The sequence below is a fragment of the Anticarsia gemmatalis genome, chromosome 9, assembly GCF_050436995.1.
Source record: "Anticarsia gemmatalis isolate Benzon Research Colony breed Stoneville strain chromosome 9, ilAntGemm2 primary, whole genome shotgun sequence".
NCBI lineage: Eukaryota > Metazoa > Arthropoda > Insecta > Lepidoptera > Erebidae > Anticarsia > Anticarsia gemmatalis.
In genome coordinates this window covers 1,512,442-1,540,011 of record NC_134753.1, presented here as the reverse complement: position 1 = coordinate 1,540,011, position 27,570 = coordinate 1,512,442, and the positions used below count along the sequence as shown (strand labels likewise).

Here is a 27,570-nt window from a genome sequence, read left to right as displayed (position 1 = left end):
TATTTCTAAACAACTGAGAAGCTTCTGAAGTATATTTTAAGTAAAGTTTAAATTAGTAGTTTAATTGTGTATGAGAATGAAACTAGCGAGACTTCTTTTCTCTCGCAATTCAACTATGTAAGACAGTTGACTGAGAAAAGTAGGTTTTCCAATTCCAATAATAATTACCTTAACGTTTCAGGTGTTTTTATAAATGCCGAAAAACGACCTACCTACTAACAATACAATTACCCTTTAAAACTATATAAACTGACATATTTTACCCAAATTTTAATCAGTATATGATTATTTCGTATGAATTTCCCCTTTCCTATCTCTTCAGTTTTAAAGTTTTTTTTACATTTAATGTTTGGCAAACCCATCATTAAAATCTTGTCCCTTTTTATAGACGTACAAATTCCAAAGCCAACACAGCAACAAACAATTTCACCAACAAAATAACCTATTCACCTATTCTTAAACAACACGAGTTCCCAGTAACACTGGCTACAAATACCAGTAGTTGTCCGTTTTAGTCTAGAACGTGACTGCGCCTGCTTCTAGCTCACGTTCTGAAAGGATATACGAAATGAACCCAAGTGCTTGTGTTACATTTTGTTTAGGAACACTATCGTTGTAATGTGGATTAGAATTTTGTTTGTAAGTTTGTAGAGATTATGATGGGATTCTATTAATACCAGAGTTACTAATTAGATGTAAAATTATATAACTATTTTGCCTATTTTAACTGAGATTTGTCTTTACTTGTATATTTTTAAACTAGGGCGTATCGTGATTGTTGTATAATATTTCTCAGTATAATTAAAATTAGTGATTCGTGTTAGTTCCCATGAAATATTACATAATTTATGTCGACTGCAACTCGTAGTAGGACTAATAACAAAGACAGTCGATCTTTGTTATTAGTCCTACGTTTCAAAAAGTATATTCATAATCTAGCTTCGATATAAGTAATAGTATATCGTTGGCAAAATTTCAATCTACAATGAGTCCCATTTCATCAAATGTTTCCACAACTCCTCTTTAAAATCCACGATTTAAGCTGAAAAGAAACCACTAAAATTATTGTTATATACTCTGCAGTCTTTATCAAAGAAATCTTGCCCTTCAAATCTGCACACACCTCGTTTCCAAGTACTACAGCATATAGGTATGTTATATGACCTAGCATCAACAATGGTGCTCAGATTTCTAGCTTATCCCGTCCGACCGGTCGCTGGCTATCTGCGTTTTGTGTGCTCTTGTTCTGATCGCGCCGTTTATACGTAGGCGTGAAGATATGTAGGGCTCCCTTTGTGAAGGTTTTGCTTCAGATAAAGTTGGTTGATGTTTTGTGAGTTAAGTTGTTTGTATTTATGTTATAAGTAGATTTAAATTGATGCTTTAGTCAGATATAAATGCTTGTTTTAAGGAATGAATAGTTGTTCTTCCTTTTATATCGGGCGTATTTCGGAAAAGACTTTGATATGGGAGTGCAATTATCTGAGCAAAAATGACTTCGGATGTATTGCTGGCTTTTCTACCAGGACTGGATAAATAATAAAGATATAGAGACTCTAATATCTTGAAGTTTTCATTGCATTAGCAGTTGGAAAGAAAGTATACAAAAACGAGATTCACTTAACGAGATTATTACCTTCTTAAACTTTTTCTGAGTTCTATTGTCAAAAGTTCAAAAGCTTGGTAATAAATCAGCATTTACTCTGCCGTGCATATTTGCCAACTTTTCAAAGAATAACTTGATAACTACTTACTGGAACTACTCCAAGAATAAGTCTTAAAAACATTTTTAAGTAATAACATACAAAATTTTGCCATTTTCACATGGGGTAGGCAGAGACTAAAGAACGGAACTTACTACGATTCTTACAAACTTTTATCATAGGACCCCAAACCGCACTTGTCCAGCGTGGTGAACTCAAGGTCTAACCCCTCCCTCGTTTGGGAGGAGACCCTTGCCTAGCAGAGGGACAATAATGGTTAAAAAAACCTTTTCATATCATATTTACAACCTTTTTTTTTTTTTTTTTTTCGTCAGGAAAATGCATTACTGCATGTCCCGCTCCAGGGAGGAAGCGGGGGTCTGTCGGGCTCTCCCGCCGGCTAGGCGTTCCGGCTTTAAATTTGGGCATACCGACTAAAAACCTGACGGTGTTCCTTCAATAGTCACCATAAAGTGGCCAGGACACGGTACCTCCAATTGGATACTCCGCGTCCCAGCCGATCATATTTACAACCTACGCGTCTAAGTTTAACTTAGTGATATACTAAGTATTATGAGGTTCTCTTCACTCCTAATAGTAACGGTAATATTCATTGTTGTGATATTACTAGTGAACAATCAATCATTTGATAATGACATACACATATTTTATAGCAGATGTTTTATATAAGTTTTTTGTTGATGCGAGATGAGTGATTGTCAATTATGTTCAAGCTTTTGCTGTCAAGGAAATTTGCTCCAACTAACACAGGTCTTTATTTTACAGTACGTTATCTACTTTACCTAAAGAATTAATTTATTCAATGCTTATTCGATCGTTTCTAAGACTTTTAACCGATAGTTGTGACCGTTAACTGCAACTAAACTATTTCTTTAACTTGGCGTTGCAACTTTTTCTTTGTAGTAGCATTTTAAGACTTGCATAAAATAAACAACGCAACCTACTGCATAGTATCCAGTTCTAAGCGAGAGTCGCTTAGAACTGGATGTATCTTCTCTATCGAATGGTATCAAAAACAGAAACACTATTATTTGTTAACACAGATCGTTTGTTATTTGACTGAAAATTTTGTATTTTGACCCGAAGAAGTTTCTCCAGGGTAAATATAAACACATATCTTTAAACACACACAGTCATCTGATTCCAAACTAAGCAGACCTTGTACTCAACCAGACAACTGATAGACATACCTATATACTTCTAAATATTTAAATAGAAGGTAAATACAACGTCTCAATATAATCCCATTACAAGTAGAGGTATATAGAACGTTGATCTGAACAAAACTTAAGTCCGCTATTGTGTCGTGTGTCTACGTGTTATGCGGACTAGTGAGCTTTTACACTCTCACGCGTTTGAGCTTTGAGGATTTAAACGATTTGCTACATGTTTCAGAAGTGTCGTTCTTTATAGCCGGTAGTACCGAGATAACATTTAACATTTTCTACAAACATAGTTTCTTTGGTTCCCGTCAGAGGCGCTGATCAGATTTTCATATATACAGATTTCACGATAGTCGATAGTCGAGAAGTCGTAGAAACGAATCGCGCTGCGCCCTCGTTATTACTCTTTCATTCTTTCTCTCTTCTATGCTATGAATCCTATATGATTGTGGTGTCAGCCTTCTTAATCTATCTCCTCCACTTTGCTTTATTTAACCTGGACATCGTCTTCGGAAACATCACACACACTCATATCTTTTTGCGCTACAGTTTTCCATCTTGTTTAAGACCATCTTCTGGATCTTCGACCGGGGAGTGAAAGCGGAAGAGCCTTGTATTCTACGTAGTCTACTAACATGGCTATCGTTATTAATATGACCTTTTAAACTCCTCTTAAGTTTCTATTCACCGTTACACAAACAATATTGTCACAATTCTTTCACACACGAGGACACACCCTACAATTTTGTTCTATACTTATGTACGGTAGATCTCAGACAATGAAACGTCTCCGTGTCGTATTGCGAACCGGCTGGACCGGATCAACACTCTTGTTTGTTTGTCTGTGTGTATGCGTGCGCTTAGATTCAGTCCAGAGGTGCTGCCTTTGAAGGTAAAAGGAATGTTATAAGGCGAATTAAGTCCTGGAGTTTTGTGTTATAGTGAAACAGGTTTCAAATTACTTTATCAGTGTTGGATTAGGATGAGGTGTTTGGACTAGGATTTCAAATATTTTAGGTTATTGAAAATATGTATTCATTAGTCTGAGCTATTGTAGAGTTGTACAGTTTTTTCCAAGAATTGAGTTGAATTTTAATTCCTAATACTCACCACACTATATAATTCATCGAGTGGCAGATATTTTGTCTAACTTTATTATAACCTTTTAGTCTCGTATTGCCTGTTTAGAATTCATCCTATTTCTATCGGTATGGAACCTAAGAATTGTCATGTACTTTATGTAATCTTTTCCGTATAATACTAATACTAAAATTCCTTCTATCTCAGCAACTGTACCACATACCCACTTAACTTAGAGACATGCAGTCCAGACCACACCTACGTATTCGATAGGACATTATCGTAAGAGCTAGCACTAAACATAGCACTAACAAAAATCACCTTTAAAACCCAAAAAATAAAGTTCACATTCCTCTAAAAATTTATCAAGAAAACTAAGTTAGGCATTTCTCTACGACTTTAGTTCTTATTTATAAAAATATAGAGTTGAAAATAAATTGCGGGTAGTCGAAGAAAAGTTGGCACAGGAAAAGTTCAAAGACCTTGGATACGCCATGCTGGCGTGCCGGCTTGCTAAGACGAACTTTTTGCGAATTTTTCTTTAACAATTTTACTAGTGACTGCAGTAAGCTGACTGCAAGGAAATTTTACTCATGCGTTTTAGCATGAAATATGGATAAATGACCCGTGGCGAGTTGGCATGTGGTTTTGTTATTTTACGAGCTACTTTAATTTACTTAAGTAGTGAATCAGATAAAGTGATTTCCGGAAAAACGCTTACAAAATTTATCGTCGATACTATAGTTTTGGATTCCAGAATGCAATATTGGAATTGATATTGAATAATTTATTCATTTAAATCTACTGTTGATAGTTATGAGAGTTATCTTAAATATTAGATAAATGTAAAGTTAACGAATGATAGTTTATGATAGTCAACTTTACTTTGGTTTAAGTAAAATCTACTATCATTGCCATACCATAAAAATAAGCATTAAGTTTTCAGTCAACGTAACTTAATTAAATCTCAATATGGGTGATCATAAATCGAAAACTAACCTATCTTCAAAATAAATTTGTCGAAAAACATGAAAAATGTCATTGCAAAAGGTATCACAAGGAAAACATCGAAATTATAATTAAAGAAGATTTTATATTCACCATAACAAGCCGGCACCGTTGTATAAAATCTCAATTGCAAACTAGCGCATACTATGCATATGTAGTGCTGTATTAACATCGGCTAAGTCCAACATCGCCGGACTATTAATAGATAACTATAAATATTCCTTAGGGATAGCTTAGATTATTGTAATAGCTTTTAAATTATTACCGGTCGTTAAAAGGATATACTGGCTATTAAGGATGAATTAAGTTATGATTGCTTTGGTAGAAAAACATCACAATTGATATACTAGAAGGTACAAATGTGTATTCTGCCATTTACAATGTTAATTTCATGTAATAAGCAAGATTATTGCTATATATCGGCGACGTTACGTTATTCCGGGATGCTGTTGATGAATGTTCTAAAATAAATTAGAAAAATCGAAGCCGAGACCTCGTGATCGGCAGTCGGGTACACCACCTAGACCACAGAGATAGGTTATAGAAACTTTTGATTAATATTTTATCTGCTAAAAGCTATGAACTCATCAATTTTGTAATGAAATAGATTTTGCGTTTTAGAAGCTAAACTTTGGACTGAAATTGACCTTGCATGTAGAGAGTGTAGACCTTAACAAATAATGTTCTTTTAGATCATTTCATTCTTTAAGTTTATGGCTACCTTTTTCCACTATATTACATCTGTTTTTGTAGCGCATCCCAACATCCTCTCCAACACAATCCATACACACATAATCTTCTCCCAAAGTTCATTACCATTAGTAATTAATAACACATGCTAATCTATATATCTTATAACAGCTTACTATGTATACATATTTTAACAACTAGTACATGAAGGGCTAGTTTCGTAGCCGAAAGTGGGAGTCGAACTTTAAAAAATTACAATATTTTTTTTAAGGAATAGCATTGTCATACAGCAGTCTATGAGACCTAAATGAGTTTATTCTAGACGGCCACCGTCATGATCTATAAAAGAATTTATAGTAGGGTTTAATCAGATTATATAAATCTTTCTATCACATAATATAAATCTTAGCTATAAAGTCATCATTGCATGCCCATATTACTTACAAACAATTTATGTTTAGACTACAGTTTACAGTTACCGCTGTAAATACTATTCATAAAAGCTTAATCGTTACTTCTGTCTCTTTTCCTCTTTGTCTAACGAGCCTATGTTAGAAAAGGATAGAAACTAATGCCTAGTTTGTGTAGAATGTTGCAAATATGCCTGTAACGGGACGAGTACTAAAATTTACGAAGTTTTTGATGTTAATTATTTTGTAAAGCTTGTATGTTTGTACAATGTTAAACCTTAGAAAGTTTTACTTCTACAAAATAATTTGTTGATATTTTTGAATTAATAATTTAAAGGTTTACAAAAGTTTTATGTCTAAAAGTTTAGAACTGCAAAAGTTTATAAACTTGTTACACGTACAAAAGTTTCAGCCTTACAGTCAGCCAGGACTGAAACTTTTTTATTTTATTTAAAACTGTAAAGTTTTGGAGGAATGTCAGTACTTAAACGGAAACGAAGTTTTTTGCATGCCTAAGAAATCGGCCAAATGCGAGTTGCGCTCTTATGTACTCTAATTTGTTTTTTTTAAATATTTGAAATACATCATCTTTAAAAAATTCTGTACATAACTCTAGCTTTTGATTGTGCTAAAGTCAGCGTTATTTGCGTTTTTTATGATTTTAACATTGCAATGATCTGACTGCCTCCGTGGCGCAATGGTTTAGGTCGCCACGCCGCTTTCATTGCGTCGGGAGGTCGTGGCTTCGATTCTCACATGTGCGATCCACAAATAATAATTGTATCGGGTCTAGTTGTACTTTGTGTCCGTTGTTTGTATGTTTGTTAAAGTCACCGCGACACAAAAGCAATTCTTAGTTCGGGAGTTGTCTTTTTAAAACACAAAAACGATACAAGACAGGAAATGAATCCCTACATCTTCCTACCAAACCTTTTTTATTTAATTAGTTCATGGTACTAACGGAAGTATACTCCCTTACAACAATCATCAACAGTATTATACTTGTTCTAAACGTTATTTATCCCAGGTAACAGTATCTCAACTAGGTCAGATGCTGCGTATCTGGTTAGCGTTTAACAAATTTGAGTTATGTTCACCGCCTAGCTGTTTCTCTTCCCACACGCGTCGTGAAAGTCTGTGTTCTGTACGGGAATTGTTATTTTACTTGTTAATTATCTTCTGGATAAGGTAACGACTGATCTGAATAATCCTTTATTTACAGTCAACATGAATCCAACACAATTGATAAAAGTTTGCAAAACTGAAATAAATCTTTATCAATTGTGTTGGTTTCATATTCAATTCGTTCAATGTTACCCAAATGATTCAAAGTTACCCAAATTGTCCTTACTTACTTTCTTTTATGTTCTTTCTTGTTGTTTATTTCTTTGTAATTGAATCAATTTATGTACAGCGAGATATTCATATTCGTATTTTTTTAATGTGCGATAGTATCTTTGGCCGTAAATCTGAGTTGTCCCATGTGAAGGGTTTTTTGCAGTTTTAAAGTGGTTGATATTGGTTTGGGAATATAATGTTTTCCAATATCGAACTGTAGATTGCTTGCTCATAAGATATTGTAGGCATATTATACACAATGTAACTAAGAAAAAAGGTTCTAAGGCGCTTTTAAGGTTGACATTGTAGTAAAAATATGTTCCTAAATCCTTTACTATGAACGAAACACGAATGACTAACACACTCAACACGTATCATCACAATGAACCAATTTAACAATTAGGAGCCAACAAATAGGTCACAGTCTGTTGCGTAGAGGTCGCCAATCAAGGGCACTGGGGCTATGGCCCTTCCACGAACGACAGAGACGGATGATTGACACACTGCCAAGAGTGAAAGAGATGCAACATGATTGTATCAGCTGATTTTGGAACTCTGGTATGGATGGTGAGCATTGATGGTAGAATGAAAGTATGGTACTAATTTGATGCAAATTGGTTACTTTGGTAAGTGCTTGTGGCTGAAATAATTGCTCGAGAAATTGTTCGTAAGGTATGATAAGAAAATGGAAGCTTAAAATATAACTGTACCATGATAGTAAACCCATGATTATGCTGCGTAGATAACGCTACCAATTACAGTCAGTTGTTGTCGCATGACTAAATCCATTGCTATTATTTTTGGACAATTAACTAAACTATGCACTAACTAGACTGTATTAGGTGACCAGAGTAATGACTCTCATCAAATTGTCTACTAACTAGATGTTATTTATTTCGGTTTGTAAGTGCTTTTATTTTTTGAATAAGTTATGTTAAACTTAACATTGTGATACACTAACGTCCCGACCTGATTTCGCCGGGGGTCTTAATAAAATACAATGAATAATTAAACCTTCCCCGAGAGTAACTCTATCTATTGGTAAAAACCGCATGAAAATCCATTGGTTTCATTTTGAGTTTATCTTAAACAGGCAGAAAGCCTGGATGGCCAGACGTGGCCTGTGACTTCACAGGCTTAGTAAATTGGCTTAAGCTACTGTGATTAAGAATATAGCATAGAAAATTCAGGCAACCTTTCTCTTTTCCTCATCTATTGGCGTAGGCCTGTTTCTACTCTAGTATTGCGAAAGCCTTCGTGTAAACCATCAATAAACCGAAATTTTGCTATCTCATGTCTGATGTAACGTTACACATAATACTACACAAGTTACGTATCCAACTGTTGTTTGGTTCTGATACCGTGACTGTTGGCCATAAACAAAGGTTCAATGTACGCCTAAATGTTGTAGAACTAAACTTTGTTACTGGATATGGGTAAATGATTGTATGATTCTATTGGTGTTTTGGTGTACGTAGTTTTACTTATTTATGATGAAGAGTTATGGTAGTAGCTACATGTTTTTTTTCTGAAATCGCCAGGGTTTTTAGTACGTTGATATAATATAGTATTGGAGATTCCGTATGGTCAGTCTACAGTTAAATTGCATAGGTTCAGTCTACCTATGCAATTTAACATCCCATTATTCTAAGTACATTTTTTTTTAATTATTTTTATTAAAGACAACTCTCGCACTAAGAATTGCTATTGTGTCGCGGGGACTTTAACAAACATTCAAACAACGGACACGAAGAACAACCAGACCCGCAATGGACCCGACGCAATGGTAGCGGCGTGACGACCTAAACCACTGCAGAAAATGCGAAAAAGAATTTTCTAAACAGTTAGAAGAAGCTTCTTTCAAAAGTTTAGGAAATTGAAGAGCAACTTGGCGGACTTTAGTTTTAATTTGAACTTATTATGCGAACGCTAACTATACGTTTCATCATTAAATAATCATTTGTAATGTAGGCAGTATAGTGGGTTTATAACTTTAGCCACTGGCCCTTAAAATCTAGTCACTGAACTTCAAACACCAGTTCCGTTATAACAGCATGTTCGTAGTTTCCGCAGTCGTAGAGAATAACTTTACGAGTACAATGCGCTGTTAACATTGACAGAGACTTCAGTAATGAAATGTCTAGCGTTTGGATTTGGGCACTCATCCAACTATCTCCAAACCGCATTGTGATTGTGTTGGGTGGAACTTGGATTAAAATTCTGTATGTTTAGTTTAAGAAATTTTGCTTAGGTTAGTGCTATATTTTTATTATTTCTGTATCATAACTGACTTCGGGCTGCTAAAACAATTTTGACTCTTAAGTTGACCACATACGATAAAGAAAATCAACTGCATATTAAGCCCCAAAGGCTCTTTTCTGGATATTTCCAAATGACAGTCGTTCGTTGTCCATTACAGTCCAGGCTTGAAGTAGATACCATGAAAAAGTTATAACCTGTTATTGTATATTCTTCCAAAGTTAGAAAAGTGTCATGCCTGGAATCATCTAATGTTAAGTGCGTAAACTACTCTACTTTAATATAAACTACTTTTTGCCCTTTCAAGAATTGTTTAAAGGAATCGCAAGCTTTCGACATTTCACTTAAACTTTTCTCTTCAGTTAGTGCAAATGAATACATTGAATTTAATTAATTGATATAAGTGTCTTACTGTTAACATATTTCGAGTGAAGTTGGCGTACAAACATAGAGATTTTTCGACTTTAGTTTAAGCGTTTTGGAAATACCAGTGCGGTTGTTATAAACAGGGTTCGAACACGCCACATGCAGTGCGGTTAATTGCTGATATTACTACAAATGCATCAAAAAGCCGGTTACCTCCAGTTTCTGAGGTACATTCAGCGGTAGTTTATCTATTCGATAGCGTTAAAACTCATATAAAAACGCTATTGAATAGATAAACTACACACTACAACAATTTGGAATTGACTACATGACTTACTCCCGATTTCTGAGTACATTTAGCGGTAGTTTATCTATTCGATAGCGTTTTTTATATGAGTTTTGAAGTCATGTAGTCATGTCCAAATTGTTTTGGATTCAGGTGCTATTTATCATCATGCAAATCAAACATTTGCCTCAATGAACGACTATAATTGTGTTCATAATTGTTGCTTGAAAAGGAAAATTATGTATTTATTTGTCATTATTACTGTCTGTTCGGGATAACTTTAGTCCAAAAAATATTTAATTACAAATGCATTATTATCTATGCAGTGATAGCCGAGTATAAGTTGGTGGAGGAAAACATCGTGATGAAAACCTACCCATTCCTCGATCGGGAGGATATTAGACCCTTTCACACAATGGGACAGAAGGACAGAGTAAAAAAAAGTGGCTTAAAAACATTAACAGTAGAGTAAGTGCTAGAGGTTAACCTTAAAGTTTACTCTTAGCAAAAACAGTTTAACTTATCCAACGATGATACATAGTTTAGTTTACGGTTATCTTAACTAAAGTTAGTTCACTTCCTTATCAATCATGCAAAACAACTACAAAACTATTGTGCAATATCATAATAAACTATCTTAAAGTTATCGCCAATTAAACAAAGTTAAACACATTGTATCTACACAGAAGCGTTTGATAATATCTAAATATATCTCTCATAATTGGTGACTTAATAACGTTACGTCACGCTCATTATCACCGCACTGATAACAACAATACACGTACGTAACTATGTGTTTAAATATACTACAAAACATACAAATAAAATGTGATTGATGACTCTTAATTTCCTAGCAGTGAAAGAATGGTAACTTAAATAGAATAAGTACAATTAAATTTCCCTTCTTATTCCGGTATCGTTAAAATTTCCCCCAATTTTTCCGGCAACATCAAAGCCTGTCTGTCGAAAGCACCCCAAAGCTTGCCGGCATCGTCTAGGCGATGTCTACAAGCACACGTGGGCGCGCACCGCGCATGCGCAACACTGAGCCTCCAACTTAACGGCTAGTATCGAGCGAGCCTCCGTGCGGAGAGGTCATGTCGCAATGTCGGACGGCCGCGACTCCCCGTCGCATAGCGGTCTTCGAGACCGCGTCTCTTTCTTCGAGAAAGTATGGAGTGGACAATCTAGCAATGACACAGTGGACGCTACCACTGATGTAGATGAAATAGAACGACGTATAGAGCAGCGTAAACGGCGCCCTGAGTCGCCCAAAATCGAAGTTAAACTCAAACATACTCGTGACACAGAATCCCCTACGAAGTCATTTGAATCGAATTTTCCTAACTTGAAGTTAAGGCATGTGGAGCCCGTCGAAGAGATGGAGCGGTTCGAGCGGCAGGTCGAGGAGGGCGACCTGGCCGCTGGAGTCCGCTTCGTGAAGTTCGAGCGGGTGGTGAAGAGGACTGTGACTGAGACGCGTAGTGAGGAGCGGGCGGAGTCGCCCCAGCACGAGTGGTACTCAGAGTATAAACAACAGACTTGGCAGACTGCCCCCAGGAAGGATTACCTGAGGAGCAAATCGGAATATGACTCCCACATCGCTGAAATTCGCGGTGAGTTTACGTACAGGAAATGTTTTGATATGATAGGGAAATATAGCGTTATAATAACTTAGGTACAGTAATAACATATCGAGGTAAAATGAAATGTTCTGTGACATGACATGTGTAAACATAAATAGAATGTCAATCAATTATTTCAGAAATCGATAGAATATCTAAAAAAAATAGACACGCAGGACGACTATTTCTTTTATTGCTTTTTTGGTCGAAACAGTGTAATTTATCTAAAAATTATACACGTTATCTAATAACAAATACTTTACCATGTAAGGCATTAGACATTCGTTCTTGAAGCCGGTAAATGTCAAAAGTACGCTACGGCCTTGACAGTCGCCGGTAGTAAACAAGTTGATTTGGTATTCTAATTTTAGTATACACAAAAGTGCGAACAAAACGGCTAGATTTTTACCTTAAAGTGACTATTGTGGATGAAATGATGTCATCGGTAATAAATTCTTGGTAAGGGCAAGACTGGTTGGATATAAAGTAAAAATCTTTTTATAGTTGGATAGGTTTTCAATGCAAATATGCATCGCAATGGTGGCTTATCTACTAAGAATGAAGACGGAATTTACGATTTAAAATATATACGTGTTGAAGCGTATTTTATCCAGCGCTTGTAGGACTAATAAAAAGTGATTAAGGTGATTCGTTGTCAAGGTTTTTTTAAGTAATCGGTTAATATCTTCTTTCATACGGCCTTGGCTAGGTCCGGATGTTTTGTGCTATACGTAATCTTTTAGCATAACAATACAGATATTTGTCGTGGATATTTCTACAGGTTCTAATTGGAATACCATACAACCATTACTTGTGTATTTTAGACCCATATTTATCTCAGATTTGCGTTCCTTCAGTTAGTTATAATTTTGTAAGGATACTCTGGTAAAATCAGTATTTTTCGTATTGCTTCTTATAATCTTCTTCGGATCTCTGACTTTGCTGGGAATTCGTTCTATATGTGCATTCCCATCAATGGTGCAATGGGTGGGGCCCACATCTGCAACGAAACTACAGCAAGCCGTACTGAACCTTAAGTTTTAGATTATATGGTTTAAAATGTATTTCCTTTTAGACCTGATTAGATCATAAAATATTTACGAAAGCTACAGTGGTAACACTTTAAGTTTCTTCGTATTTCTGCTAGGCAGTAAGTTTGAAGTTATAGTAAGCTTTATTACTAAAAATAGATTATTATTCATTGATATAGTCATGCTTCATTTATCTTACAAATCAAAATAAAATGTGCCAGCAGTGCTTACTCAAGTTGAAAATGTCTTTCGTGCGGTTGGTGGTTAACGTTATGGCAGAGAGCTCTTTAAGTATAATAGTTTTCTTATTTTAACATTAAACTTAGATAAAGTCATCTGCTGTCAGGCCGTGAAAGACACGCCCTAGAAAGACATACACAATCATACTGACAACGTCTTGCAAAAAGGTTAGGTGCGTAGCACTCGTAACTGGCGGTCTTGTATGACAAGATAATCAGGCCGAAGGCTATTCATATTTTTATCTAAAAAAATCCCCCTTATTGGAAGTCCTACTCCCAGTCACACATCAAGTATTTCTTCCCAATCAACGGTTTTTGCAAATAAAGAAACTTAAGTTCAAGGTTTGTCTTGAAGGTGCTTTATACGTGTTCTGAATTTTGGACATTTTTACTTAGAACATTATTCCGTGGTCACGCTTTTTTATTATGTGCATTTTAGATCCAGTAGAAGGTGACAGAACTATTGATTGCTGTAAATGTGACATAACATGATGAATACCAAGTGTGATTACGGTATCATCAGACTTGGCTTGAAGGCATTTCTAAGAATGTTTTAAGAATTAACGTATATTGCTTTTGAAATTGTCACATGCGGATCTTGCAGTTTTCTGTGTTTAATCTCGTAGTTATAATAATGACGTATAATCCCAACGTCTTCTTATAGATACGATACCTTGCAATTTAGTACTATAAAGGCTGTCTCAAAGCTCAACGTCAAGCGGAAACGAAGTGACAGGATTGATTGTGGCCATTATAAGAAAAGTTTGAAAAAAAATTTACGCATCTAATGCAGTTTGAAAATTATAGGCGTTTATAAAAAACCTAGATATTTGGTCAAGTTGACGTTCTGGGACAACCTGTATGTACAAACCGCGATAGTTTAAAAACTTGAATATGTTATTATTTAAGTATCAAACAAGAGAATTAATTATATTATTTTAACGTTTTTAGATATATTGTCAGCATCCAGGAAGTCAGTTAAAATTGGTTCTGCAATGCATTAACAAAACAGTCGGCATTTGAATAGAATTTGGTATCTATTCTAAGTATGGCCGTCCCAAGGTTTCTGTATGCAAAGTTTATTATGTTCCACTAGCTCTTTACCGTCTGCGTGGTCAATAGTTATATGTTTTACTAGCTTTCCACCCTCTGCTTCAACCGAATAGAATTTCACCTTCTTCGGGTGAGAATTTTCAAAAATCCTCTCTTAGTGCTCCTCTAATATGTCCTAAGGAATCTTCACACCAAATTTCAACCTTCTTAACGCTTAATAGTTTCGCCTGAGTGTTGTCCATCAGTCAGTAAAAGAAGAGTTTTTTATATTTTAATTGATTACAGCTTAATTTTTGTTACCGTGTTATTTCCGGGATAACACTATCCTATGTCCTTTTTCGCTAACTATTTATCTTTGCGGAACATTTCATGCAAATCAATTCAGTGGTTTAGGAATGAAAATGAGACAGACAGATTTACCTACATTCACATTTATAATATACTAGCTGACCCGCGCAACTTCGCTTGCGTCACCTAAGAGAATGGGTCAAAATTTTCCCCGTTTTTGTAACATTTTTCGTTGCTACTCCGCTCCTTATGACCGTAGCGTGATGTTATATAGCCTATAGCCTTCCTCGATAAATGGGCTATCTAACACTGAAAGAATTTTTCAAATCGGACCAGTAGTTCCTGAGATTAGCGCGTTCAAACAAACAAACAAACAAACAAACTCTTCAGCTTTATAATATTAGTATAGATTAGTAAGGATTAAACGTCAACTTTCAAGCTACTTTCATTATCCAGTATTTCTTACATCCGCTGTTCTAGTTTCTCCTCTATTAGATTCGTCTCGGATTATAATGTAATTAGGTATAGTTAGACACATCAATCTTCGTTGCAGGCGGTCCGATCCGAGTTTAAGAAAGTAAGGCTTTACATTTTGATGAGTATTCACCTGAATGGTGTGGTGTTTCTAGGTACACGCTTCACTCTTTCTTGTTGAGTTTTCTTGACAAATTAAGTGCTGCTTAGATTTGTGCTTCTCTATATATACCTAGTTAGAAGAATATAATCACGATTTAAATTCACTTCTCGCTTATTTTTTTTATAAAATTTGCAACCAATGCAGAAATTAAATATGATATTTCACATGTAGATCTTAATACGTCTATAACCTCGAGTGAATCTCAATTTGGTAACATTCAAACAGCTGATTCAAACATAACCTTGGAAATTAGAATCTACTATCACCAAAACACTAATAAATATTTTGCAATGAATCGTAACAGGATTTCGAACATCAGTATGTAACCATCCATAAATATTTCTAAAATATCCTTACATGTTTTAAAAATGGTTTAATTTATAAATTGGTTGAGGGCATGTAAAGTCTCCGACCCGCACTTGACCAGCGTGGTGGACTAAAGACCTAACCCCTCCCTCGTTCTGGACGAGACCTTTACCCAGCAGTGGGACGGCATGCCTTAAAAACTGTTTAATACATTTGTTGAGGGCATGCGATGGTCCTGACCCGCACTTGCCAGCGAGGTAGACTCAACGCGTAACTTCTCCCTCGATCTGGCCAAGACCTTTACCTAGCAGTAGGACAGTGACGGGTTAAAATAGAGTCTGTCAGTTCGTAAAACTAATTATGTACAAGAGATTAAATTCCTTTGCAATTTTTTATAAAATATGTCATTCTATCTTATCAGCTGCTAGAGGTATTAGCGCAATGATAAATATTGCACTTGGATTCTAATTGATTTCAACTTGTTTATAGAGTTTTTTGTTGATATGTGTTGTTGTAAATATTTTCGTATCGAGATTGATTGTATTTTGAAGGCTATGATTTTTTTATTTGGGTTAAATGATGATAATATTTTTTTTATTTTAACTTGATTATTAGCTGTGCTGGTAGGTTTAATAGTTGAAAAGTGAATAAAAAAGCTTTGGGTATGAAGTAAGGTTCTAAAATGGGTCAAATAAATTCACTTGCATTTAATTCTTTAGGTATCTAAATATAAAAAAATTGTAATGCACAAATGATGAAAAATCACTTGCTGAATTAATTTTAAAATTTATCAAACTCAGAAGAAGCCATAATTATCAATATAAAAGTCTACAGCAAAATTATAGAGTCCTGTAAAGAAAACATAGTTAACCACTTACAATTCTCAAGAGCTCTTGATTAAAAACGTGCTTGTATTACATAAAATAATGATAAAGTAAGAATGCTTGGGAGTATTATATTCGAAGGATACAAGTTGTCATCAGTGCTATTAATATTGTACCTGAAATGTAGACATAATGCTATGAACAAAAGTAAATGAAAGTCTTATATGACGTGTGTTAGACTTAAGTTATAGGGATTTGCTTTGAAAAATTGTTGTTATATGTATGCTTAGAACAGTACAGTAGTATTGCAGAAGCGAAACAAGTCCTATGGCTTATAAATGAAATAATATCTTTGTGTTTTGATCCTCATCGAATATTATTATACTGTTGTATTCATAATCTGTTTCCAAGATCCTTCTGTTATATGATGAAGATGGGGTAATATTGGAGTGGATGTTTCGAAAAGAACAAATGGTTCTTGTTTGATGTACTTATTATTTGTTACTGTATATGTTACTGTAAAAGCCCGAACTGTGGTAAATCCTAAGATTTTCCGGTAAAACCTAAGATTTACCAACTCTCAATGGTAAAAGTCCGAACAAGCCAGAGTTTAAAAACTATGTTACGATATATAAAAAAATCCTCCTTCATAACTATGTTTATAACTATTTCACGGTATAATTATATACTGTGACATAGTTATAAAGAAGGAATTTTGGGCATAGCGACATGGGTAGGTTAGGTTAGAAGGCTAAGGTGGGAGCGAGCGAAGCGAAGCTCCCACCTTAGCCTTCGTGGTTATTTTTTTTTAACCACCCAGAAGGAGGAGCCCCGCTTCGCGGGGCTCCGGCGACATCTCGATATCATCAAGTGAATATAGGTAAAAGTTCGAAATAAAAGTATTGTTCGGACTTTTACCATTGCGAGTTGGTAAATCTTAGGTTATACCGGAAAATCTTAGGAGTTACCACCGTTCGGGCTTTTACAGTAACATATACACCGTTTTCTCTGCACAATATTAATTAACAATGATTTAATTGATCACAACATCGTGCACCATAAAATGCAGATTTATGTTAATTTGCCTACATAGATGTATGTTTCCGAGAAAATGCTCAACAAACTAGTTGAATGAGTGTGACGTAAGGCTTGTGTAATTGTGTATTAAAATCGTAGTGATGTCATTGTCGCTTCGTAAATTAGCGCTCAGCTGAATAACAAGTGCTCTGGGTTTTGATACATCCGTTACTTTAGATTAAACTGTTTTGTCACTTCAGTTAGATTATTTTTAAACGGCTGTAGAGTGTAGAGTATATATAGTATATATCGCAGTGGTTATAGTCGCCCCACCGCTAACCATTGCGTCAAGAGGTCGTGGGTTCGATTCCCGCCTGGAACAAATATAATTTGTGCGATCCATAAGTAGTTGTTTTGGGTCTGGTTGTCCTTTGTGTCCATTTTTCGTAAGTTTGTAAAAGTGCCCGCGCCTCAAGTGTTGCTATTAGTGGGAGAATTGTAAAAAAATGTGTGTATTTTTTTCTATATTCAGGACATGAGAAAATATTCTTTAGTTTTCTTTAACATCCGTAAATACTCACATATTTTTAGGCACTGTCACTTTTGTGGGTCTAATATTTATATTACTCATGCAGGTAGCTTTTTTCATGCAGAACTATAAATATGATACCATTTAATGTAAACGGCGGACAACTTATTGCATTCAGTAATGTACGATATGTTATAAAAACTTTGAAACTTTCTTCTTCGATATTATTTATCATTTTTGAAAGGTGCACGATTGTGAAAGCAAACATCATTATGTTTGTCGTATCTCCAGTTATGTGCAATTTTCCTACCGATTACTTCTACGTTACAAGTGTCGTGATTATCTAATCATTTATTTATTTACTTGTACTTGAATTTATTCTCAAAGTTGTTATCTGTTCTGATAAGATATCTAGATACTTGTTCTGGTGACCTTAATTGAATGCATTTAGTCTCTTTCTGTCCTTGAAGTTTAATCTTAATTTCTGACCGTAAAAGTTAATTATTCTTTTCTTTTAATTTATGGGTTGGCGTTTGAATAACGCTCTTTTATAGTAATGGTCTGATCTTTAACTCGATTTAAATAATAAAAATTTCTAGCTATCTTCTAGCTACACAGAATTATGTTTGACTGTACCTACTCGTACGATACAAATTGTTAGGTCCGCTGTTAAGTGCTATAGGAATAATATCTTGTAATTAATATTAGCTGATTCAAAGATTGGTTGTATTAAGCTAGGGAGATTACATCGCAAGTATATAGCAGTACTTATAATAGTTAAAAGAACTAGTAAATCTTATTTGAGGAGTCGATTGATTTACAATCTACAAATAGATCAAAGAAATAACGAATCTTTCTAATTATATGCATCTGTTAACCTGCTCCTCATTTAATGTGGCACATCGCCATATTCGCTTGTCAAATGAACTGATGACCCGTCATGTGATAATTACAAATTTGTATGTTTGGTTCTTAAGGTCTTATTGTTTTATAGTTGACGTATATGTGTAAGTTCGTGAAAGGTGAGATACTGTGTCTTTGTAAGGCTTTTTAGGGTTGGAAATGTTTTGTGTGGAAGTGGGCTTTTGTAATGTTTATGCTTGAAGTCTTAAGTATATAGTAATGTGTTGATTCTTTTCAATTACTATCATTGTATCTGTGTCTCTCTATTTTATTTCCGAAGAGAATTTCGGCTTTGCTAAAAATCTTTGTTTGTGATATTGCTCCTTACTATGAATCGGCTAAAACAAAATTTAAAGAAAATTTGGAACACGTTTTGGTACCGTAATATTGATACTACTAGTCTCAACTATCAATATAAACCGATTTTCCAACAGGCAGAATCGTGAAGTGAACCGTAGTAGTAAATCTAATGAAGCAGTTTCTCACAGCACTGAAGGACAAACATCTCGTAAACTTGTGTGTATCAGTACATTGTATTGAGATAACGTGGCTGTACGTAATTATATGTGTTGTATAGTTTTATTCCTCGTAATTACATGTTGATTACTTCTTAATGAATTGGTTGGTTAACGTTTTATTGTTCGTTGTGCAAGTCGCTTTTGGAAAACACTTTTTCAGTCTTACGCTTTTATTTTAACGTTGATTCAAAGGTAACGAACTTAAGCAAAAAAAAGTTCGATGTTTCATACTGCTTTTGTATGTTCATACTTCAACATCGTCCACATAAAAAGGACCACAAAAGTATCTAGGAATATAATAAAAAATCGATAGATACATATATCTACAGCATTACTACAGTTTCTGTTGTACCTTTTTATTATTCTTCTATTGTCATTACACTTATATTAAAGTTTTAATTGATATTTTCTTCTTAATATCTTTGATTATACTTTGATCCATCTGTTTTCAGATATATCCAATTAAACTCAATACTGATGAATGTGTTTCAATCAATTTTATCTTCAGCTTCAAAGTTGGTTGTGTATTAATCAAACAGACAATTCCCTTTACTACTTATTGGATGGATTAACTTCGGACCATTATCCTTTAAAAGGGATTATTTATTACCCTTTCTAAATAGTTGCCTACAAAATGATAGTTAGTCTTTAATGTAATGGATTACATTTTTGAAATCTGTTTTAGACTCGTATGCTAAAGTGTGAGTTTATGGGATAGTACGGTAGTACCCCTTCTAAAATTCAAACATTGTTATTGTACCAAGTTTATCATTTAGGTTAAAATAAATAGGTATATAATAGCTGACATCACTGAAAAATTATTGTTTATCGAACTAATATACAAAAATAATAATAAAATATCTACAGGGAAGGAGAGCATCTTTAAATTACCGTATCTTTCTTAAGAATCGATTACAATCAAATATGTTATTTAAAGGTTAGATGTCCTGCATAGATAGACAGACAAACATAAAACTTATATAGATACAAAACTAGTTTTATGTTTTTATGACCTTTTTTATGCCATAAAGGTACTATTTACTTGTAAGATCTTATATACCTACATTTTGATTTAATTCGAGTACAATATTATTCTTTTTTAACCTGTTACTGTCCTACTGCAGGGCAAGGGTCTTCTCCCAAACTAGGGAGGGGTTAGGCATTGAGTTCGCCACGCTGACCGAGTGTGGGTTCAGTAATTACCATATAAATCTTAATCAAGTACTTCGCACCCGTGACCTATATTCACAAATGAAAAGCAAATCATATGGCGTTTGTAACCGTCATGTGCGCGCGCGCATCGCAGGTGTGATTCGACGCACCGTTCTGCGTTAGGCTCGCTATGAGTCATATGTTTGATCGGACATAGTTCAAATAGCTATTGTGGCGATTCATTTCTCCTTTGAAATGTTTACCTGTTTCGCTAATTTTAGGTACCTATTATGAATACTTTAGCCAACTTTTGAGATAGTTAGAATGTGAGGCCATCTAGATATTTTCAAGTAATATCTCCAGATTAAGCAAGTTAAGGCTTGTTTTCCTTTCAAGAAAGTTTTCTCAGTGCACTACTTATGTCAGTTCTCTAACAGTATTTTCGAGAAAAAATCATAAAAATTTTAAACATACTTAAAGTAAATGCCAGTGAAGATAAAAAGCTAACTTATATTATCAGTTTGTAATCGAAACCTCGTAAATAGTCGTCGTAACGCTTTGTCCTAATAAAATCAATATTCACACAAAAATAAAATACTAAAGTATTTACTGTTTTGTTTTGATGTTTCACGCTGATCTCATGAACATATTATTATAGAATGGAATATTTCTTATACCTACCTACATACCCGATAACCTGAGACTGGCATTTGACAACATTTATCATGTAATAACAATGCCAAAACCAGCGCTCTCATATCTGCGGCCCACGCTAGCTGCATGCTCATAAATATTATGCATTTTTGCTTTTATTTTGACAAGCTGATGTAGACTTAACCTTCAGGTTTTATGCCATAAGTTATGGGTGTTCTACAGGGTATGATTATAGTGCCTGTTATGATACGATGGTGGTAACGTATCATTTTATAGTGACTTTTAAATTGATGTAATAATTTTCTTGTGCTACTCTTATCAGGTTTACAATTTACACGTAGTTATAATGTCTTGGTGTAATCATTTTTGCAAAAAGATACATAGTTGTTTGATGGATTTTTGAACTGTGTAATAGTTGAAAATGTCGGAAATTCTTTACGTGACGCCAAAGTAACGGGAAGAAGAATAACATCATTATAGCAACAATCAATTCTGTTCAAGCGCATCAATGTATGATAGGAAGTCTAACCATCCATCGTTACAAAATCACATCCTATCTAAAACGATTGACACTAAATCACCATAATCAGAAGCGTGGTGACCACATAATGGCCAATAGCGTGTAATGTCCCATTTTACGTGGCGAGATGGCCACTGGCCCCAATGGAGCGTATCGCGTAACACATAACCGCAACTATCGGTGCGTTGGCTCTGTTCACGGCTGTAAACTTGGACACGTGATGTGGTGGGGCTAGGGTTGACTGAAAATTGTGGATAACTAAGTTCGTAAGCACAAAAGTAGTCTTAAATTCATAGCTTTAAATGGGAAAATAAAAATCTTTTAAGAGACACCAGAATCATTCAGTAAAATAAAAAAATGCTACATAGAAGTCACGTTTAGTGTATGTGTAATAAGGTTACTTAAAATTATGAGATCTTCAACTGAATTAAACATTCCTAGATGAATAACTAAACAGCGACGGTTATTGATTATCAGCTTATTGCATCGACAAAAATGTGATTCTTCCATTTTAAAAAATGACATACTTACTCATAATTAAATTTGTAACTGATACAAATGAAATCTAGCCCAGTTACACTATGATCTGCTGGAGAAAATATATTATGTCCTTTTCCTGTGCTAGCCCTATTGTATATTACGTTAAGTGTTACGTCGATATTATTATAATTACAAGATGTTATGGTCTGGACGCGTTACATAAAACACATCTCGTGCCAAATAGGATTATCGTATATTTACCGACCGCTGCCCACGTACATTATTAACTTGATCCTTTTAATCTATACTAATATTATAAAGCTGAAGAGTTTGTTTGTTTGTTTGTTTGTTTGTTTGTTTGAACGCGCTAATCTCAGGAACTACTGCTCCGATTTGAAAAATTCTTTCAGTGTTAGATAGACCATTTATCGAGGAAGGTTATAGGCTATATATCATCTCGGTACGACCAATAGGAGCAGAGTAGCAATAAAAAATGTTACAAAAACGGGGAAAATTTTGATCCATTTTCTTATGTGACGCAAGCGAAGTTGCGCGGGACAGCTAGTGAAATATATTTTTGTACAGAATTGATTGTACTCGTATGTCAAATTAAATAGTGAATTTATTATCATTTTGGGAGGTAATATTTATGTTGTTTAATGGTTCAGCATTATCTGTCATTTGGCAAAGACAACTAATCTCTTCTAATCATCTATTATCTAAATATCTTTGTTAATTATTTTGACTACGATAAATTAAAATTGTTGTCATAAACTATAAGTATTTATTTTGTCTTGGCGCCTTCGGAAAGCACTCTTCAAATATGTATGTACATAATATCACGCCTATTTCTGATAGGCAGAGACACAGAACGCCAATTGGTAAGATCCTTACGAACTTCCTTTGCTTCATTCGGATCCATACATCTTGTCATACAGGACCGCCAGTTACGAGTACAATGCAGCTGACCTTATAAATAATCCATCCCTCTTTATCATTTTTTTATGGATTATATTTGATGAATTCATTTTTGTATGTTTGTAAATCACATTTTTCAGTCCTAAATATTTCCTATCCCATTGGCACCGTTCAGCAAACTTATTATAATTTCTATAACTACATCCTCATTTATAATAAAAAAACAAATCGACATCATGTAGTAAAGTAATGAACGAGGTTATAAACCTATTTATAACTTTATAGTTCGTCGTTGCAGCTCGTAAATAACTACTCTTGTTTTATTTATCTACTGTGGGTAAATAACAACAACTCACAATGTTTAACTATAGCGTTTTATATGTTTAAAGGTAGACTTTGATCGATGTATTATACACATTATCGAAACTTATTCCTTGTTGTATAAATAAATATCTGCTTATTACTTTAGTGGATACGCTTTCTTTCCACTTTATATCCCAAAAAAAGTATAAGTCTAATATCTGTCAACTACCTTAACATTTTCCATCATAAGAGTGTAGTTACAGATTTACGGGAATTAGGATTTCACTCAAACTACCTGACCGATTAAAAAAGTTATTGTTCTTCTATTTGACTTAAATGTCTTTGACAGAAAAAAGACATACAAAACAGAAAATGGGGATAGCTGGAATAATATTGGTGAGACTTTTGCCCAGTAGTGAGAGAACGACAATTTAGTCTTTTAGAGTATACAGCAGTTAACAGCACAAACATACGAAACAATGCAAGGCATAATCGTGCCCATACTGACACCGGCTTTTAATAAAGTAAAGGAAATTACAGTTTTTGTCTGTACTGTTACATGTGCTCTAGACTCTATTTCTCTTGATATAAACATATAGTTAGACTGACATTAGGTAAGATACCTAATAAAATGTTATCTAGTCTTTAAAAAGGCAAAACAGGATATGTTTGTAAGAAATTGACTTTATAAGATGACGTAAGCTTCTTATGAGACACAAGTATATGGCTTAAAGTATCAAATAACGTTAACGAAGAATTTCAGTGAAACGAGGTTACAAAATGTCATACCTATATACTAAATTCTTACAAGTTAAAGTAACAATGCTACGATTCTTGGAATATAGTGTTTGATCAAATGCTTGCTGGATTTTTTATCGTCTGCCTAAAATGATCTATACTTATGAGATGAATGCGAAACTCTGTCTGTCTGTCTGTTTCGCTGCTACGAATACACCGCTGAACCGATTTTCATAAAAGTGGGGTTTAATTAATTTGCATCTTCAAATCTGGGGTTCAAATATTAGCAAATTATTTCTTCAAAATCAACCCGTGAAAATTCTTCATATTTCTAAAAAACCCGGTTGCTCACTTCTGCTAGTATTATAGAATAAGTGATCAATGCGACCATCAAGATGTCTTAGAATATTAAACTCAAGTTTCCCACAATAGTGAACATTTCCATGCAAACTCACCGACATTGGCACCCGTTAATGAAATGATGTCATTCACTCGTGATCAACCAACTAGCGCTCAGCGGTTATCGCAGCGACCTCTTTGTACCGAGAACCGAAATAAGTCATCTGTCTCACTAAAATATCTACTTGTAGTATCGTATGTATGTTGTAATGTGTTTAATTCATGTTTATAATTATGTACATAGATGTTTTGTTTTGAAATTTTGTTTAATCATTTATCTAGTGTCAAAATGACTGAGATGATCAAATTGTTTTCATAGTCATTATTTTTGTACGTCACGTTAAACTTCTTGGGTGTAAACTTAGGTGTACTTACTTTACCTGCGCCTGAGAATGAAGGTTTAGAATTTTCGAAAATTGAAATTATGTTAAGATTATTTACGATATATTTTCCTAACAATTTGCGACAGTGAATAATAATTAATGTGTGTAAAAACTGGTGTTGATGTTCAGGTTTAAGTTTGACCAGTGTGTCTACTCAAATGTAACAATTTTTTTTACTGTCTCACTGCTGAGCAAGGGCCTCTTCCCGAACGAACGAGGGGTTAGGCCTTGAGTCCACCACGCTGACCAAGTGCGGGGACTTTGAAGATAAATCTTCTTACTTTTCAAGTAACACTAAGATTACATTTGCAAGTAGTTCGCGTGATTGCAAATCGTTTAATTAAACAGGTAAAATTAAACCGGTACTGACCACCGTCACGGCTCAGATCTATGTTTATTAAAATTTATGAAAATGTATGAACACATGTAAGCCAAGGCTAAAAATAAATATGAATTAACGTGTTGTTGGCCATTTGATAGATCGTTTGTTATGTTTGAAATTGAATTGATTAGTTATTAAGATAATCACTTTTTTGTCGACTTTATTCAGGATCTACCTGAATGTGGCATCCGAATGGAAGTTTTTTGGTATTAAGGTTAAGCTACGTTTGCCGAGCTTGTTCTGTGGATGGATGACCATCTTATACATAAGGGATTCCTTCGTGTTTTCGAAGGCGCGTCAAATTATGGGTCCCGGCTTTCATTTTCGAAGATCTTTGACGGTCGTTACCAGTAGCCAGAAGCTTGAGTGGTGGAAGTCCGATAGGCAGTCGCTCCATGTAAAAGACTGGTATTCAGCTGCATTCAGTGAGACTGGAAGCCGACTGCAACATAGTTGGAAGAAAGGCTAGGCTGTTATAAGAAATTATTCAGTACTTCATAGTTTCTAGTCTCTATGTAAAGGTTTCTCCTAAGTTTATTGGTCGTAAATCTCAACGTCTTGTCTGTCCTGTCGTACAATGAGATTGACTGATTGCACTGCGGTAGGTGAAGTCGGCTTAATGAAATCTACCAGTGATTTAGTATGTAGGATATTTAAGAAAATGGTGAAAATTCAGATGAAGTGTAAAAAGATTTATTTTGATGTAATTTTCGGTGTCGAAATGGACCCAACGTAGCCCAAAATGTGCGTTGTACAGAATGTTGGAATTTGATTTGAAAGGATATCCTAATAGAAATTACAAAGGCCAATATCACTTTGCCTGACTCGTGAATTGAACCCGAGACCAAATTACCAGCAGTCGGATACACTTCCAACCGCGCCATAGAGGCAGTCATTTTTAACCGACTTCAAAAAAGAAGGAGGTTCTCAATTTGACGGTATTTTATTTTTTTATTAGTCATAGTAGTAGTTCACAAGCAGTCAAAACTCAATAGTAACACATGTTGTTAAATAATTTAGTGGTAAAACATAGAAATGTTACAAGGACGTTCTCATATTTATGTCGTTATGGTTGTGGAACTAACGATTGTTTATATTTACTAATGTTTTATAGCTTACTCTAATTATATTAGTTTTACTTTATTTGATGTGTTAGGTTTGTAGTGTATGGTTTTTGATGATTATCGATAGTAATAATATTATGTCTACTGGTTTCGCACGCGTGAATATTTGCGAAAGAAAAAGTTTATCACTACTTATTCAACAATATCAAAAGGGTTTTACTCGTTTTATTTATAATTCTAGTATTATCTGTCAGTGAAAATCTCTTTAAGATTGGCCTGACTATAATATGACTATATACTCCGATATTAGTCTGGTTAAGAGAAAGACGCACTTAGCAAACGTGTCAGACTCATATCCTAATAAATTCGGGGAAAAGACTCTTTCGGAGCAGTAGGACTGTTATTGGCTATTAAATTAATGTCACTGGTTTACTAGTCCATCTCAAATACAAAACGACTACCCATCTCAAAAATTCTTCGATAAACATTGCCGTACCTCGCGTCATATTTAACTGACTTTCCCCATTTCAGTTAGTCACTTATACAAAAACCTACCACTTACGTTTGATCGACGGTTTAATAGCAATATAACGATGTGACTCATGTGATCGATACACGTGATGTACGGCTGAAAACGATTAAAAATTCACTACGTTTTGACGGCTTAGCTGTGGGGGTAATGCCTTGTATTCATCAAGGCTTATCCTTAAGGGTATTACTTATAAAATAGTGTCCTTAAAGTCTTTGTACCTCGCATCGGTACCTTATGCTTATTCCTGCATTTGAAATATTTTGAATGTTGCTGATAAAAGTATCCAACGGGTCTACGAAATGAAAATCTAATCAGCGCTCCGAGTGAGTTCTTTGGAAACTTTTTATGAGGACATTTCAGATGTCAAACTGTTTATTCGATAGTAGAGTGCTTTAATCACAGGAATTTCTGTCATTAATTATGACTTTAGATGAAGAAGCGTATTGTATTCTTTTACGTGTATGTTAGAAAGCCTATATTTCCTAGTATTGTGATAGTTGATTAAAATATGTTATCAATAAATGGACACATAAAAAGTTTGTAATTAAGTAGAATCAGACATCTTAATACAAGAATACTTTTAACCCATCAATTGCTAATGTATCAGTAAGAACACAATGGCACGTCAAAACAGCCAGTGATCTATGGGCGAGGCACAAGTTTATTAGACAGGTTGTCATGGTGACTGAACACCATAGAAACCTGTTAGCATTGAGACATGCTAGCGGAGGCTCGTAGGGTCATTGTATTC

The 27,570-nt window shown here is 34.6% G+C and overlaps 1 protein-coding gene across 8 annotated transcripts in view; it reads left to right on the top strand.

The window, feature by feature from the left end:
- Positions 1 to 11,389: 11,389 nt before the first annotated feature.
- Positions 11,390 to 27,570, top strand: part of Msp300 (Muscle-specific protein 300 kDa) — a 178,499-nt gene continuing 162,318 nt past the window's right edge. For 7 of the 8 annotated variants that reach the window (XR_012959623.1, XM_076118593.1, XM_076118594.1 and 4 more), the window contains exon 1: positions 11,390 to 11,940. Coding sequence is in view for 7 of the 8 variants with exons in the window: in XM_076118593.1 (XP_075974708.1) it covers positions 11,430 to 11,940 (511 nt within the window). In the remaining variant the exon portion in view is untranslated. The remainder of the gene's footprint in view (positions 11,941 to 27,570) is intronic. The other variant, XM_076118595.1, reaches the window with a different exon arrangement.